The 16,932-nt window shown below is 39.9% G+C and overlaps 1 protein-coding gene and 1 non-coding gene across 2 annotated transcripts; one reads left to right on the top strand and one right to left on the bottom strand.

The window, feature by feature from the left end:
- Positions 1-9,857: 9,857 nt before the first annotated feature.
- On the bottom strand, positions 9,858-16,670 carry LOC130946557 (uncharacterized). The gene is made up of 4 exons (XM_057875335.1): positions 15,973-16,670; positions 15,721-15,792; positions 15,484-15,592; positions 9,858-12,354 (listed from the first exon to the last, which is right to left on the bottom strand). The coding sequence occupies exon 4, from the start codon at positions 11,863-11,865 to the stop codon at positions 10,171-10,173; it is 1,695 nt and encodes a 564-aa protein (XP_057731318.1). The 5' UTR covers positions 11,866-12,354; positions 15,484-15,592; positions 15,721-15,792; positions 15,973-16,670; the 3' UTR covers positions 9,858-10,170.
- On the top strand, positions 11,860-11,967 carry LOC130949964 (small nucleolar RNA R71). The gene has a single exon (XR_009073496.1). It is a non-coding gene; the product is annotated as a small nucleolar RNA R71 (small nucleolar RNA).
- Positions 16,671-16,932: the final 262 nt, after the last annotated feature.

Genomic DNA, 16,932 nt, shown 5'->3' with positions numbered 1-16,932 from the left:
CATTCAATAACGGAATCCTACTCGGAATACCACAGACAAGGTTAGACTTTCTGGATTTCCAGGATCCTACTCGGAATACCACAGACAAGGTTAGACTTTCCGGATCCTCATGAATGCCGCCATCTATCTAGCTTATACCACGAAGATTCTGTTGGGGAATCTAAGAGATATGCGCCCGGCCTAAGGTAGAACGGAAGTGGTTGTCAATCACGCGCGTTCATAGGTGAGAATGATGATGAGTGTCACAGATCATCACATTCATCAAAGTGTTGTGCAACGTATATCTTGGAATAAGAATAAGAGAGAATTGAATAAAAAGTAATAGTTATTGTATTGAAACTTGAGGTACAGCAGAGCTCCACACCCTTAATCTATGGTGTGCAGAAACTCCACCGTTGAAAATACATAAGTAAAAGGTTCAGGCATGGCCGAATGGCCAGCCCCCTGAGTGATCAAGAGACCGAATAATCAAAGGCTAAACAGTCAAGAGATTAAACTGTCAAAAGATGTCTAATACAATAGTTAAATGTTCTATTTATAATAAACTAGCTCCTAGGGTTTACATGAGTAAGTAATTGATGCATAAATCCACTTCCGGAGCCCACTTGGTGTATCCCTGGGCTGAGCTTGATCAATTCACGAGCTAAGGCTTCTCTTGGAGTTGAACTCCGAGTTATGACGTGTTTTGGGCGTTCAACTCCGGATCATGACGTTTTTCTGGCGTTTAACTCCAGACAGCAGCATGTACTTGGCGTTCAACGCCAAGTTACGTCGTCAATTTCCGAATAAAGTATGGACTATTATATATTGCTGGAAAGCTCTGGATGTCTACTTTCCAACGCCATTGAGAGCGCGCCATATGAAGTTCTGTAGCTCCAGATAATCCATTTCGAGTGCAGGGAGGTCAGATTCCAACAGCATCAGCAGTCCTTTTGTCAGCCTTTTTTCAGAGTTTTGCTCAAGTCCCTCAATTTCAGCCAGAAATTACCTGAAATCACAGAAAAACACACAAACTCATAGTAAAGTCCAGAAATTTGAATTTAACATAAAAACTAATGAAAATATCCCTAAAAGTAGCTTGAACTTACTAAAAACTACCTAAAAATAATGCCAAAAAGCGTATAAATTATCCGCTCATCACAACACCAAACTTAAATTGTTGCTTGTTCCCAAGCAACTGGAAATCAATTAGGATAAAAAGAAGAGAATATACTATAAATTTCAAAATATCAATGAATATTAATTCTAATTAGATGAGCGGGACTTGTAGCTTTTTGCTTCTGAACAGTTTTGGCATCTCACTTTTTCCTTTGAAGTTTAGAATGGTTGGCTTCTCTAGGAACTTAGAATTTCGGATAGTGTTATTGACTTTCCTAGTTAAGCATGTTGATTCTTGAACACAGCTACTTATGAGTCTTGGCCGTGGCCCTAAGCATTTTGTTTTCCAGTATTACCACCGGATACGTAAATGCCACAGACACATGACTGGGTGAACCTTTTCAGATTGTGACTCAGCTTTGCTAGAGTCCCCAGTTAGTGGTGTCCAGAGCTCTTAAGCACACTCTTTTTGCTTTGGATCACGACTTTAACCACTTAGTCTCAAGCTTTTTACTTGGACCTTCATGACACAAGCACATGTTAGGGACAGCTTGATTTAGCCGCTTAGGCCTGGATTTTATTTCCTTGGGCCCTCCTATCCATTGATGCTCAAAGCCTTGGATCCTTTTTACCCTTGCCTTTTGGTTTTAAGGGCTATTGGCTTTTTCTGCTTGCTTTTTCTTTATCTTTCTATTTTTTTTCGCCACTTTTTTTTTTCGCAAGCTTTTGCTTTTTTCACTGCTTTTTCTTACTTCAAGAATCAATTTCATGATTTTTTTAGATCATCAATAACATTTCTCTTTGTTCATCATTCTTTCAAGAGCCAACAAGTTTAACATCCATAAACAACAAGATCAAAAGACATATGCATTGTTCAGGCATTCATTCAGAAAACAAAAGTATTATCACCACATCAATATAATTAAATTAAATTCAAGGATAAATTCGAAATTCATGTACTTCTTGTTCTTTGAATTAAAACATTTTTCATTTAAGAGAGGTGAAGGATTAATGGATTTTATTCATAGCTTTAAGGCATGGTTACATACTAATGATCATGAAGTAAAGACACAAAACACAGATAAACACAACATTAAAAACCGAAAACAGAAAGAAATAAAGAACAAGGAATGAATCCACCTTTAGTGGCGTCTTCTTCTTGAAGGACCAACAATGTCCTTAAGCTCTTCTATGTCCCTTCCTTGCCTTTGTTGCTCCTCCCTCATTGCTCTTTGGTCTTCTCTTATTTCTTGGAGAATGATGGAGTGCTCATGATGTTCCACCCTTAATTGTTCCACATTGTGGCTCAAATCTTCTAAGGAAGTGTTGAGTTGTTCCCAATAGTTGTTGGGAGGAAAGTGCATCCCTTGAGGCATCTCAGGGATTTCTTGATGATGAGCTTCCTCATGCATCTCTTGAGAACCGTGAAGGGTCTCTCTTGCTTGCTCCATCCTCTTCTTGGTGATGGGCTTGTCCTCTTCAATGGAGATGTCTCCTTCTATGATAACTCCAGCTGAGTAGCATAGATGGCAAATAAGGTGAGGAAAAGCTAGCCGTGCCATGGGTGAAGGCTTGTCGGCTATTTTGTAGATTTCATTGGAGATGACCTCATGAACTACTTCCTCTCCAATCATGATGCCATGAATCATGACGGCCCGATCCACAGTAACTTCAGATCAGTTGCTAGTGGGAATGATGGAGCGTTGAATGAACTCCAACCATCCTCTAGCCACAGGCTTGAGATCCAGTCTTCTTAGTTGGACTGGCTTGCCTTTGGAGTCTCTCTTCCATTGAGCTCCTTCCACACAAATGTCCATAAGGACTTGGTCCAACCTTTGATCAAAGTTGACCCTTCTAGTGTAGGGGCGTTCATCTCCTTGCATCATGGGCAAGTGGAATGCCAGCCTCACATTTTCCGGACTAAAATCTAAGTATTTCCCCCGAACCATTGTGAGATAATTCTTTGGACTCGGGTTCATACTTTGATCATGGTTTCTAGTGATCCATGCATTGGCATAGAACTCTTGAACCATTAAGATTCCGACTTATTGCATGGGGTTGGTTAAGACTTCCCAACCTCTTCTTCGGACTTCATGTCGGATCTCCGGATACTCATTTTTCTTGAGCTTGAAAGGGACCTCAGGGATCACCTTCTTCTTTGCCACAACATCATAGAAGTGGTCTTGATGGCTCTTGGAGATGAATCTTTCCATCACCCATGACTCGGAGGTGGAAGCTTTTGTCTTCTCTTTTCCTTTTCTAGAGGATACTCCGGCCTTAGGTGCCATTGATGGTAATGGGAAAAAAAGCTTATGCTTTTACCACACCAAACTTAAAATATTGCTCGCCCTCGAGCAAGAGAAGAAAGAAGAGAAGAAGAAGAAGAAGAAGAAGAAGAAGAAGAAGAGAATATGGTAGGTGGAAGAGCTGTAGGTTCGGCCTAGGTGAAGAAGAAGGGGTTGTGTTGTGTGAAAATGAAGTAGAATGGAAGGGTATTTATAGGGAGAGGGGGTAGTGTGTATTCGGCCATTTAGGGTGGGAATGGGTGGGAAATTGGTTTTGAATTTTTGAAGGTAGGTGGGGTTTTTGGGGAAGAGTGGATGGATGTGAGTGGTGAAGGGTTCTGGGAAGAGGAATTGAGGTGATTGGTGAAGGGTTTTGGGAAAGAGTGTTTATTGGGAAGAGAGATTCAGAGATTGAAGTTGTTGGGAAGTGTGACATGGGGAAGAGAAATCACAAAAATAGGATTAGGAGGTAAGGTAGGAATATGTTAGGTGGGGATCCTGTGGGGTCCACAGGTCCTAAGGTGTCAAAGAATTCCATCCCTGCACCAAGTAGGCATGTAAATTGCCTTTGCACACCATTCTGGCGTTTAAACGCCGTGTGGTGCACATTATGGGCGTTCAACGCCCATGTAAAGCATGTTTCTGGCGTTGAACGCCAGTTTCATGCTTGTTACTGGCGTTCAGCGCCAGCTTTTCTTCTCTGGGCACATTCCTGGCGTTCAGCGCCAGAATGTTCCTTGTTTCTGGCGTTCAGCGCCAGAATGATGCTCTGTTCTGGCGTTGAACGCCGGCCAGATGCATCTTACTGGCGTTGAACGCCAGTCTGTGCTTCCTCCAGGGTGCGAATTTTTTTTCAGCTGTTTTTGACTCTGTTTTTAATTTTTATGATTTTTTTCGTGACTCTTCATGATCATGTACCTAATAAAACACAAAATAACAATAATATAGAATAAAATAAAAAATAAAAATTAGATAAATAAAATTGGGTTGCCTCCCAACAAGCGCTTTTTTAATGTCAATAGCTTGACAGTGGCTCTCATGGAGCCACAAGGTGATCAGGTCAATGTTGTATAGTCGCCAACACCAAACTTAGAGTTTGGATATGGGGTCTTAACACCAAACTTAGAGTTTGGTTGTGGCCTCCCAACACCAAACTTAAAGTTCACCTCTGTTGACATCTATCACAGCTCCTGCTGTGGCTAGGAAGGGTCTTCCAAGGATGATGCAATCATCCTCTTCCTTCCTAGTGTCTAAGATTATGAAATCAGCAGGGATGTAAAGGCCTTCAACCTTTACTAACACGTCCTCTACTATTCCATAAGCTTGTCTCAATGACTTGTCTGCCAATTGTAATGAGAACAAGGCAGGTTGTACCTCAATGATCCCCAGCTTCTCCATTACAGAGAGTGGCATAAGATTTATCCCTGACCCCATATCACACAAAGCTTTTGCAAAGATCATGGTGCCTATGGTACAAGGTATTAAGAACTTGCCAGGATCTTGTTTCTTTTGAGGTAGAATTTTCTGAATCCAAGTATCCAGTTCATTAATGAGCAAGGGAGATTCACTTTCCCAAGTCTCATTACCAAATAACTTGGCATTCAGCTTCATGATAGCTCCTAAATATTGAGCAACTTGCTCTCCAGTCACATCTTCATCCTCTTCAGAGGAAGAATAGTCTTCAGAGCTCATGAATGGCAGAAGGAGATTTAATGGAATCTCTATGGTCTCTATATGAGCCTCAGATTCCTTTGGATCCTTAATAGGAAACTCCTTCTTGCTTGAGGGACGTCCCAGGAGGTCTTTCTCACTAGGATTTTCGTCCTCCTCCTCCCTTGTGCATTCGGCCACATTGATTATATCAATGGCCTTGCACTCTCCTTTTGGATTTTCTTCTGTATTGCTTGGGAGAATACTGGGAGGAGTTTCAATGACTTTCTTACTCAGCTGGCCCACTTGTGCCTCCAGATTTCTAATGGAGGATCTTGTTTCACTCATGAAACTGAAAGTGGCCTTTGACAGATCAGAGACTACATTGGCTAAATTAGAGGTGTTCAGAATTCTCTGTCTGTTGCTGAGAAGATGATGGATATGGCTTGCTATTGCTCAGCCTATTGCGTCCACCATTGTTAAAGCCTTGTTGAGGCTTTTGTTGATCCTTCCATGAGAAATTTGGATGATTTCTCCATGATGAGTTATAGGTGTTTCCATAAGGTTCACCCATGTAATTAACTTCTGCCATGGCAAGGTTCTCAGGATCATAAGCTTCTTCAGAAGCTGCCTCTCTAGTACTGTTGGATGCATGTTGCCATCCATTCAGATTTTGAGAGATCATGTTGACCTGTTGAGTCAACACTTTGTTCTGAGCCAATATGGCATTCAGAGCATCAATTTCAAGAACTCTTTTCTTCTGAGGTATCCCATTATTCACGGAATTCCTCTCAGAAGTGTACATGAATTGGTTATTTGCAACCATGTCAATGAGTTCTTGAGCCTCTTCAGGCGTTTTCTTTAGGTGAATGGATCCACCTGCAGAATGGTCCAATGACATTTTCGAAAATTCAGAGAGACCATAATAGAATATATCTAATATGGTCCATTCTGAAAACATGTCAGATGGACATCTTTTGGTCAGCTGCTTGTATCTTTCCCAAGCTTCATAGAGGGATTCACCATCTTTTTGTTTGAAGGTTTGAACATCCACTCTCAGCTTGCTCAGTGGTGTGCGAAATTGTGATCACTACTTTTCACAACTCAAATAATCCCTAGTAATGGCCCCAAAAACTTGGTGCTCAATACCATGGCATAAACACAACTTTGCACAACTAACCAGCAAGTGTACTGGGTCGTCCAAGTAATAAACCTTACGCGAGTAAGGGTCGATCCCACGGAGATTGTTGGTATGAAGCAAGCTATGGTCACCTTGTAAATCTCAGTCAGGCAGACTCAAATGGGTATAGATGATATATGAATAAAACATAAAGATAAAGATAGAGATACTTATGTATATCATTGGTGAGAGCTTCAGATAAGCGTATGAAGGTGCTTGTCCCTTCCGTCTCTCTGCTTTCCTACTGTCTTCATCCAATCCTTCTTACTCCTTTCCATGGCAAGCTTATGCAAGGGTTTCACCGTTGTCAGTGGCTACCTCCCATCCTCTCAGTGGAAATGTTCAACGCACCCTGTCACGGCACGGCTATCCATCTGTCGGTTCTCGATCAGGCCGGAATAGAATCCATTGATTCTTTTGCGTCTGTCACTAACGCCCCGCCCTCAGGAGTTTGAAGCACGTCACAGTCATTCAATCATTGAATCCTACTCAGAATACCACAGACAAGGTTAGACCTTCCGGATTCTCTTGAATGCCGCCATCAGTTCTTGCCTATACCACGAAGATTCTGGTTAAAGAATCCAAGAGATATTCACCCAATCTAAGGTAAAACGGAGGTGGTTGTCAGTCACACGTTCATAGGTGAGAATGATGATGAGTGTCACGGATCATCACATTCATCAAGTTCTTGAGTGCAAATGAATATCTTGGAATAAGAACAAGCGGAATTGAATAGAAGAACAATAGTAATTGCATTAATACTCGAGGTACAGCAGAGCTCCACACCTTAATCTATGGTGTGTAGAAACTCCACCGTTGAAAATACATAAGAACAAGGTCTAGGCATGACCGAATGGCCAGCCCCCCAGAGTGATCAAAAGATCTAAAGATCAAAAGATTCCAAAGATCAGAAGATTTTTAAAATACAATAGTAAAAGGTCCTATATATAGAGAACTAGTAGCCTAGGGTGTACAGAGATGAGTAAATGACATAAAAATCCATTTCTGGGCCCACTTGGTGTGTGCTTAGGCTGAGCATCGAAGCATTTTCGTGTAGAGACTCTTCTTGGAGTTAAACGCCAGCTTTTGTGCCAGTTTGGGCGTTTAACTCCCATTTTGGTGCCAGTTCCGGCGTTTAACGCTGGGAATTCTGAAGGTGACTTTGAACGCCGGTTTGGGCCATCAAATCTTGGGCAAAGTATGGACTATCATATATTGCTGGAAAGCCTAGGATGTCTACTTTCCAACGCCGTTGAGAGCGCGCCAATTGAGCTTCTGTAGCTCCAGAAAATCCACTTCGAGTGCAGGGAGGTCAGAATCCAACAGCATCTGCAGTCCTTTTTAGTCTCTGAATCAGATTTTTGCTCAGGTCCCTCAATTTCAGCCAGAAAATACCTGAAATCACAGAAAAACACACAAACTCATAGTAAAGTCCAGAAAAGTGAATTTTAACTAAAAACTAATAAAAATATACTAAAAACTCAACTAAAACTACTAAAAACATACTAAAAACAATGCCAAAAAGCGTACAAATTATCCCCTCATCACAACACCAAACTTAAATTGTTGCTTGTCCTCAAGCAACTGAAAATCAAATAAGATAAAAAGAAGAGAATATGCAATGAACTCCAAAAACATCTATGAAGATCAGTATTAATTAGATGAGCGGGGCTTTTAGCTTTTTGCCTCTGAACAGTTTTGGCATCTCACTCTATCCTTTGAAATTCAGAATGATTGGCTTCTTTAGGAACTCAGAATCCAGATAGTGTCATTGATTCTTCTAGTTAAGTATGATGATTCTTGAACACAGCTACTTTATGAGTCTTGGCCGTGGCCCAAAGCACTCTGTCTTCCAGTATTACCACCGGATACATACATGCCACAGACACATAATTGGGTGAACCTTTTCAGGTTATGACTCAGCTTTGCTAGAGTCCCCAATTAGAGGTGTCCAGGGTTCTTAAGCACACTCTTTTTGCCTTGGATCACAACTTTATTTCTTTCTTTTTCTTTCTTTTTCTCTTTCTCCCCTTTTTTTTCGTTTTTTTTTCGCTTCTCTTTTTTTTTTTGTATTAACTGCTTTTTCTTGCTTCAAGAATCATTTTTATGATTTTTCAGATCCTCAGTGACATGTCTCCTTTTTCATCATTCTTTCAAGAGCCAACATTCATGAACCACAAATTCAAAAGACATATGCACTGTTTAAGCATACATTCAGAAAACAAAAGTGTTGCCACCACATCAAAATAATTAAACTGTTATAAAATTTGAAATTCATGCAATTCTTCTCTTTTTCAATTAAGAACATTGTTTATTTAAGAAAGGTGATGGATTCATAGGACATTCATAACTTTAAGGCATAGACACTAAGACACTAATAATCATAAGACACAAACATGGATAAACATAAAGCATGAAAATTCGAAAAATAAGAAAATAAAGAACAAGGAGATTAAAGAACGGGTCCACCTCAGTGATGGCGGCTTGTTCTTCCTCTTGAAGGTCTTATGGAGTGCTTGAGCTCCTCAATGTCTCTTCCTTGTCTTTGTTGCTCCTCTCTCATGATTCTTTGATCTTCTTCAATTTCATGGAGGAGGATGGAATGTTCTTGGTGCTCCACCCTTAGTTGTCCCATGTTGGAACTCAATTCTCCTAGGGAGGTGTTCAGTTGCTCCCAATAGTCTTGTGGAGGAAAGTGCATCCCTTGAGGCATCTCAGGGATCTCATGATGAGAAGGATCTCTTGTTTGCTCTATCTTTTTCTTAGTGATGGGCTTATCCTCATCAATGAGGATGTCTCCCTCTATGTCCACTCCAACTGAATAACAGAAGTGACAAATGAGGTGAGGAAAGGCTAACCTTGCCAAGGTGGAGGACTTGGTCTAACCTTTGATCAAAGTTGACCCTTTTTGAATTTGAAAGGGACCTCATGGATCACCTTCTTCAAGGCCACTACTTCATAGAAGTGGTCTTGATGCACCCTTGAGATGAATCTCTCCATCTCCCATGACTCGGAGGTGAAAGCTTTTGCCTTCCCTTTCCTCTTTCTAGAGGTTTCTCCGGCCTTGGATGCCATAAATGGTTATGGAAAAACGAAAAGCAACGCTTTTACCACACCAAACTTAAAAGGTTTGCTCGTCCTCGAGCAAAAGAAGAAAGAATAGAGGAGAAGAAGAAGAAAATGGAGGAGATGGAGGAGTTTGTGTGGTTCGGCCAAAAGGGGGAAGAAGTAGTGGTTAGGGTGTGTGAAAGTGAAGGAGTGAAGATGGGTTTATATAGGGGTGAAGGGAGGGGTAGGGTTCGGCTATTATGGGTGGGTTTGGGAGGGAAAGTGATTTGAATTTGAATGGTGAGGTAGGTGGGGTTTTATGAAGGATGGATGTGAGTGGTGAAGAGAAAGATTGGATTTGATAGGTGAAGGGTTTTTGGGGAAGAGGTGTTGAGGTGATTGGTGAATGGGTGAAGAAGAAGAGAGAGGGTGGTGGGGTTGGTGGGGATCCTGTGGGGTCCACAGATCCTGAGGTGTCAAGGAAAAGTCATCCCTGCACCAAATGGCATGCAAAAATGCATTTTTAGCCAATTCTGGCGTTAAACGCCGGGCTGGTGCCCATTTCTGGCGTTTAACGCCAGGTTCTTTCCCTTTTCTGGTGTTTAACGCCAGTCTGGTGCCCCTTTCTGGCGTTAAACGCCCAGAATGGTGCCAGACTGGGCGTTAAACGCCCACCTGCTAGCCTTACTACGTTTAAACGCCAGTAGGTTCTTCCTCCAGGGTGTGCTGTTTTTCTTCCTGTTTTTCATTCTGTTTTTGCTTTTTCAATTGATTTTGTGACTTCTTATGATCATCAACCTACAAAAAACATAAAATAACAAAAGAAAATATGTAAAATATAACATTGGGTTGCCTCCCAACAAGCGCTTCTTTAATGTCAGTAGCTTGACAGAGGGCTCTCATGGAACCTCACATTTTCTCAGAGTAATGTTGGAACCTCCCAACACCAAACTTAGAGTTTGAATGTGGGGGTTCAACACCAAACTTAGAGTTTGGTTGTGGCCTCCCAACACCAAACTTAGAGTTTGACTGTGGGGGCTCTGTTTGACTCTGTTTTGAGAGAAGCTCTTCATGCTTCCTCTCCATGGTGACAGAGGGATATCCTTGAGCCTTAAACACAAAGGATTCTTCATTCACTTGAATGATCAGTTCGCCTCTATCAACATCAATCACAGTCTTTGCTGTGGCTAGGAAAGGTCTGCCAAGGATGATGGATTCATCCATGCACTTCCCAGTCTCTAGGACTATGAAATCAGCAGGGATGTAATGGTTTTCAATCTTTACCAAAACACCCTCTACAAGTCCATAAGCTTGTTTTCTTGAATTGTCTGCTATCTCCAGTGAGATTCTTGCAGCTTGTACCTCAAAGATCCCTAGCTTCTCCATTACAGAGAGAGGCATGAGGTTTACACTTGACCCTAAGTCACACAGAGCCTTCTTGAAGGTCATGGTGCCTATGGTACAAGGTATTGAAAACTTCCCAAGATCTTGTCTCTTTTGAGGTAATTTCTGCCTAGACAAGTCATCCAGTTCTTTGGTGAGCAAAGGGGATTCATCTTCCCAAGTCTCATTACCAAATAACTTGTCATTTAGCTTCATGATTGCTCCAAGGTATTTAGCAACTTGCGCTTCAGTGACATACTCATCCTCTTCAGAGGATGAATACTCATCAGAGCTCATGAAAGGCAGAAGTAAGTCCAATGGAATCTCTATGGTCTCATTTTGAGCCTCAGATTCCCATGGTTCCTCATTAGGGAACTCATTGGAGGTCAGTGCACGCCCATTGAGGTCTTCCTCAGTGGCGTTCACTTCCTCTCCTTCCTCTCCAAATTTGGCCATGTTGATGGCCTTGCACTCTCCTTTTGGATTTTCTTCTGTATTGCTTGGAAGAGTACTAGGAGGGAGTTCAGTGATTTTCTTGCTCAGCTGACCCACTTGTGCCTCCAAATTCCTAATGGAGGACCTTGTTTCAGTCATGAAACTTTGAGTGGTTTTGATTAGATCAGAGACCATGGTTGCTAAGTCAGAGGTGTTCTGCTTAGAATTCTCTGTCTGTTGCTGAGAAGATGATGGAAAAGACTTGCCATTGCTAAACCTGTTTCTTCCACCATTATTGTTGTTGAAACCTTGTTGAGGTCTCTGTTGATCCTTCCATGAGAAATTTGGATGATTTCTCCATGAAGAATTATAGGTGTTTCCATAGGGTTCTCCTAGGTAATTCATCTCTTCCATTGAAGGGTTCTCAGGATCATAAGCTTCTTCTTCAGATGAAGCATCCTTAGTACTGCTTGGTGCATTTTGCATTCCAGACAGACTTTGAGAAATCAAATTGACTTGTTGAGTCAATATTTTATTCTGAGCCAGAATGGCATTCAGAGTATCAATCTCAAGAACTCCTTTCTTCTGACTTGTCCAATTGTTCACAGGATTCCTTTCAGAAGTGTACATGAATTGGTTATTTGCAACCATTTCAATTAGCTCTTGAGCTTCTGTAGGCGTCCTCTTCAGATGAAGAGATCCTCCAGCAGAGCTATCCAAAGACATCTTGGATAGTTCAGAGAGACCATCATAGAAAATACCTATGATGCTCCATTCAGAAAGCATGTCAGAGGGACATTTTCTGATCAATTGTTTGTATCTTTCCCAAGCTTCATAGAGGGATTCACCTTCCTTCTGTCTGAAGGTTTGGACTTCCACTCTAAGCTTACTCAATTAATGTAACGACCCAACTTCTAGAACGTCATGATCGTACCGAAAGTAAGGTGTTACCAATCTGCTTCCCTTTATTAACTATTTACTATTGAGCCTTTAGTTCGATATCGCGATTTTGTTTTAGTAAAAATACCAGAAAATCTTGTTATCATAATTAAAATCATATAGCAAACATCACCAAGTAATAATAATCACATAATTATTAATAATAATATGTCATACATAAGATTTCAAATAAAACTCACACACATATCCTATCCCTCTGTATAAAATAAAAATGTTAAGCAATAAGAGCGAGGGAACTTCTATGGAAGTAACTTAACTCATAAGTAAATTACATAATCTCCCGCAGCTTCAAACGGAGTCTTCGAACCTGTGTCACTGAAAGGGTGGAAGATTTTGGGGTGAGAACAAACCACACGTTCTCAGTAGGAAATGGGAATGCCGTAAAAGTAATGAAATAGAATGCAAATAATTAATATACTCAAGGAAACTATAGTTTTGTCAAATTCTTTTTGGAAATACTACTCTTTTGGTTTTACTTTACTAAATATTTACCTCTTTCAAAAATCTAAGCTCAAAACAAATTCCAAAATATAAAACTAGTCACTTGAAGCATTTTTCAACCTCATAGATAATTTTCAATCACAACATCAATTCTTAATCATCATCATACATTCACCAACTAATAGCACTAACAAAAGATTCAATTCAGCACACAAACAAGTCACAACAAGGCAAACAGCACAATCACAGAGAAGTACAACGAGCAGACCCAATCAAATGCAAATGCACACACAAGGATGATGCATGTCTATCCCTAGTGCAGGTAATGAGCTCATTTGTCGGTTACATACCCGCTCCCGACGTTACCCAGCAACCTTTGTCTGGATAAGGCTTTCCTGTTGGCAATAACCACTGCGAGCAACCTTTGTCTTGCAGGGTATCCATTGCAAGCAACCTTTGTCTTACAGGGCGGCACTTATTAGCCAATATACGCCCAACACACTGTAAGCAACCTCTGTCTTACAGGTGCAACAACACACTCACTGTAAGCAACCTCTGTCTTACAGGAGCACTCTAATCTTGATACCTCTGTAAGCAACCTCTGTCTTACAGCAAAGCATTATAGCAAGGTATCCCAGGAAAGCGTTCTCAATGGTCGTACCACCATCTATCTGACTGCCTTCACGCAGCAGATCATCACATAAACATCTCAGGAGTTGCCTCAAGCAACAAATCAATATCTCTTAGGTTGCCTCAAGCAACAAATGACCTTTCAACAGGTCCTCTGCTTTTTATTCTCTTTTATAATCATAAATACGCAAGCGGGACAAAACCCACGTCCTTGCCAACAATCTCAAACTAAATACCTTTCCTCAAAAGAATCTGTGTAATTATCATCATAAATTATCATTCTCATTATTCATTTCTAGTTACATATTCTTACACAACATCTCTCTCTTTCTTTATTCAATCATGTTGTACAAACCTCAGATTTTACAAAATTTCGGCAGCACCTCCCCTAAAACTCGGACTTAGCCACCCTTACGGGTTCCCTCTTTCTCAACAAATCACAGCCCTTTTTCAGCAGTTGCCACAACAATATATTCTCAACGACATTTGATAATAGTATAGAAAATTTATTTCTTAAATTCCATCTCCACAATAATTGCCAACACAACTTGGCAGCCTAATTTCCATTTTGTTTTTAAAATATCAAATGAATTCGGAATCACGCAAACTTTATATCCATGTGACCGTCTCGGATTAAGCTTTCTATTGAACCAAAAATCGTAATTTTTCTCTGACTCTAGCTTCAGGAATATAAGCAAAACCGTGACTGCTCTGCAGTGTTTTAAAACCAGAAAACAGCAGCAGCATACAACATTCGAAATTTCATATAAAATCCAAATTAAATCCAACTACCTTCAAAATTAATGTGGTTAAACATAACTCATCCAAATTTCTTTCTCAATTGGTTTCAGGACCATTCCATTTTTAATGAAGGAGTTATGTAGCTTGGAAGTTAAGTAATTTTCTGCTGAAATCTGTTTTACAAACCATTGAACACAACCTCTTCCAAGTCCCATAACTCACTTATTAAAACATGGAAAACCCTGAAATTTAAATCATAATAACTAAACATACTCAACTTTCACCTCCAATTGGTTGCATCTCAATATAATTCCAGAATTAAAAATTATAAAGGCTCAAAATTACTGACTTAGAAAACAAAACCTGATTTTTACTGCATGATATATCTTACTTTAAAAATTCACATCTTTAAAACCACAACTCTAACAATTCTAAATTTTTATGAAATTAAAGTATTAGGACCAGAGTTTCATTTAAAATTGGTTCCATCTCCAAATTCAAACTGCAGAATTTCCAATAGAGGAATCAAGTTGCTGCTGTGTTAAATGTTCTGCAGAAAAGCCAGATTTGACATCCATGACTTAAAAATTCACCATAAATCATAAACTTAGTGAAAAAGCCTCAAATTCAGCAGTCCAGTTCCCTATATTCCCAAGCTCAATCCGGACTTGGTCTCGCACAATTCCGATAATCACAGAAATAGTTATAGCTTTTCAAAGTGTCCGGCTTCTTTTAAACATAATGCAGAAAAATCAAGTTTTACACTTTAACTTTGAAAAATCATAACTAGTTCTATAATTAATTCAAACTTCTCAAAATTAAGTCTCAACAACAACTTTTATTAGAGTTTACCCGACCTCAAATCAAAGTAAATCTCATAACTATTTTCCCAAAACCAATCTTCAATCAGTCACCAATCGAATCCACTACCGTTACAATATATCAAATAACCAGCACCTCATTCAATTCAATATAAATCCGTCAAAGATCAAAATTCCAGTCAATTTGCAACCATCAAGCAAACCAGCCTATGGCAACCAGCTCAACATAATCGATTAACATGATTCTCAGTAATTCCAAACAATCAGAAAAATCGGTAACAGTTACAGCCTCAAATCAAAATCAATATCACCACTTAATCATTTACCGCAACAAAACTAATCACAATTCAAACTCAATTCCTCAATTAACAAATCGTCAGGTTCCCAATAATTAACTCATCATGTTCCAGTTTAATAAGTAATATCAAATAAATCACCATTCATAGCCACATTTCAACCAATTCCAACATGTCGCAAACCCATTTCACAACCATTCATATATATTAAATCTCCAAATCAATATCGAACAATTCAAGGTAACTCATTCAAGGTCAGAATCTCAGCCAATTCATCGCAAAAATCAACAATTCAGAATACAATTCACAATCGCATCTAATTTCACTTATAATTCAGAACAATCTCAACCGCATCCAATTCTAGTTATAATTCAAAATAATCACCACAGCTAAATATTCTCAAACATGTTTCAAACAATTCTCATCAATTAATCAATTCCTAATCATTATTAACTATTTGCACTTATTCAAATAACTTGGTGGGCATTCTAAATTAAAAACGTTAAATCCCCTACCTCAATTAGCCGGAACCGTATTATTTAACGTAACAATTTCCTTTATCCCCAATTTGTGGCAGGTAGTCACTCCAATACAACTGGAACGGCAGCGGCATCACCCACAACTCTAGTAACAGCAACAACAATTTTGAAAGGGAATTTAATAGAGGCTGAAGCAAATGCAAGGGTAAAACAGAACAGATCATCAAAGGAGCAGTAATTAGAATATTGATTGTAGAACAAAACCTATCTTACCAAAAGAAATACAGGAATGGAACAGCAGCTCTGGTAATCGGAAAAACAGAAACCAGAGAGCAGAGCATACGTCTTAGCAGTAGCAGCACCAATCCAATCGGTTAGAACAGCAGGGACACCAACGAAATAAGAACGACAAAACAAAAGAGAAGCAGAACAGGGTCGAGAATATCAGAGGAAAATACAGGATTGCAACAGAACAACTGGGGTTCAGAGGTAGTGGTTCTCATGGCTATGACTTAACTGACTCACCATGAACGACGACGGCGACCAGGAATTCCGGCGGCGGCGGTGGTGAAGAGGCGTGGCGTTGATGACAGAAGACTTCTCCTTTCCTCCTCTGTTGCGTCGTATCTCTCTCTCTCTCCCCTTCTCAGATTCACGCTTACTCTCTCTCCAACAACGGCAGCTCCGACCGCACCAGCGACGATGAAGACCCCGACGGCGGTGACGAAGCGGGCTCGGGCTCGGCTCTATGGACGGGACGGCGCAGCAAAGCAGCTCGACGGCGAGCTCCTCGCGGCTCCACAAACGACGACGATGACTGATGATGACAGAACGCGCGGCAGCACGAGCGGAATGGAACAGTGGCAGTGCAACGGTCACGGCGACGGCGGGGCAAGAGCTCCTCCCTCTCTCTTTCCTCTGCTCTTCGTGCTCTCTCTCTCTCTGCGTTTCTTTCTTCTTTTGTGTGTGTGTGGTGTTTAGGAAGAAAAGGGGGTAGAGGCTGCGTTCAATGGCTGAGGAAAGGGAAACCTTAGGGTTAGGGTTTCTCAATTTGGGAAATTAGGGTTTCTGAGTTTGATTTTAGGAATTTAGGAATTAGGGATTTTATAAAGTAATATGGATAGATATGAATAGATATTTTGATAAAATTGAATAATAGAATAATTTTAGAATCAAATATACTCTATTAAAAATATTTAGAAACATTATTTATCAACATATTGCTAAGTTCAATCAATTATTTCCAATTTACATTATAAAATGAACAAGTTAATTATATTTTGTAAAGTACAATTTAAATTCAAATATCAATTTTCTAGATTAAATCATACAAATCTCTATTAGTTTTCTATCTCTGAAACTTTAATTTCAATTTATAAAATAACCAATTATAATAAAAATTGTACATAAATATTAATTGACTTAAACTTAAAGTATTCATAAATATCAATCTAATCATTTCTAATAAAATAATTTCTAGGAGTT

The sequence above is a fragment of the Arachis stenosperma genome, chromosome 1 (genome assembly GCF_014773155.1).
Source record: "Arachis stenosperma cultivar V10309 chromosome 1, arast.V10309.gnm1.PFL2, whole genome shotgun sequence".
Classification (NCBI taxonomy): Eukaryota; Viridiplantae; Streptophyta; class Magnoliopsida; order Fabales; family Fabaceae; genus Arachis; species Arachis stenosperma.
The sequence above is the reverse complement of the archived record's forward strand: the minus strand, read 5'-3'. Positions and strand labels throughout refer to the sequence as shown.

Bases quoted from the DNA above. Each gene is read 5' to 3' on its own strand.
- LOC130946557 (XM_057875335.1), bottom strand. From the start codon at position 11,865: ATGCTTTCTGAATGGAGCATCATAGGTATTTTCTATGATGGTCTCTCT.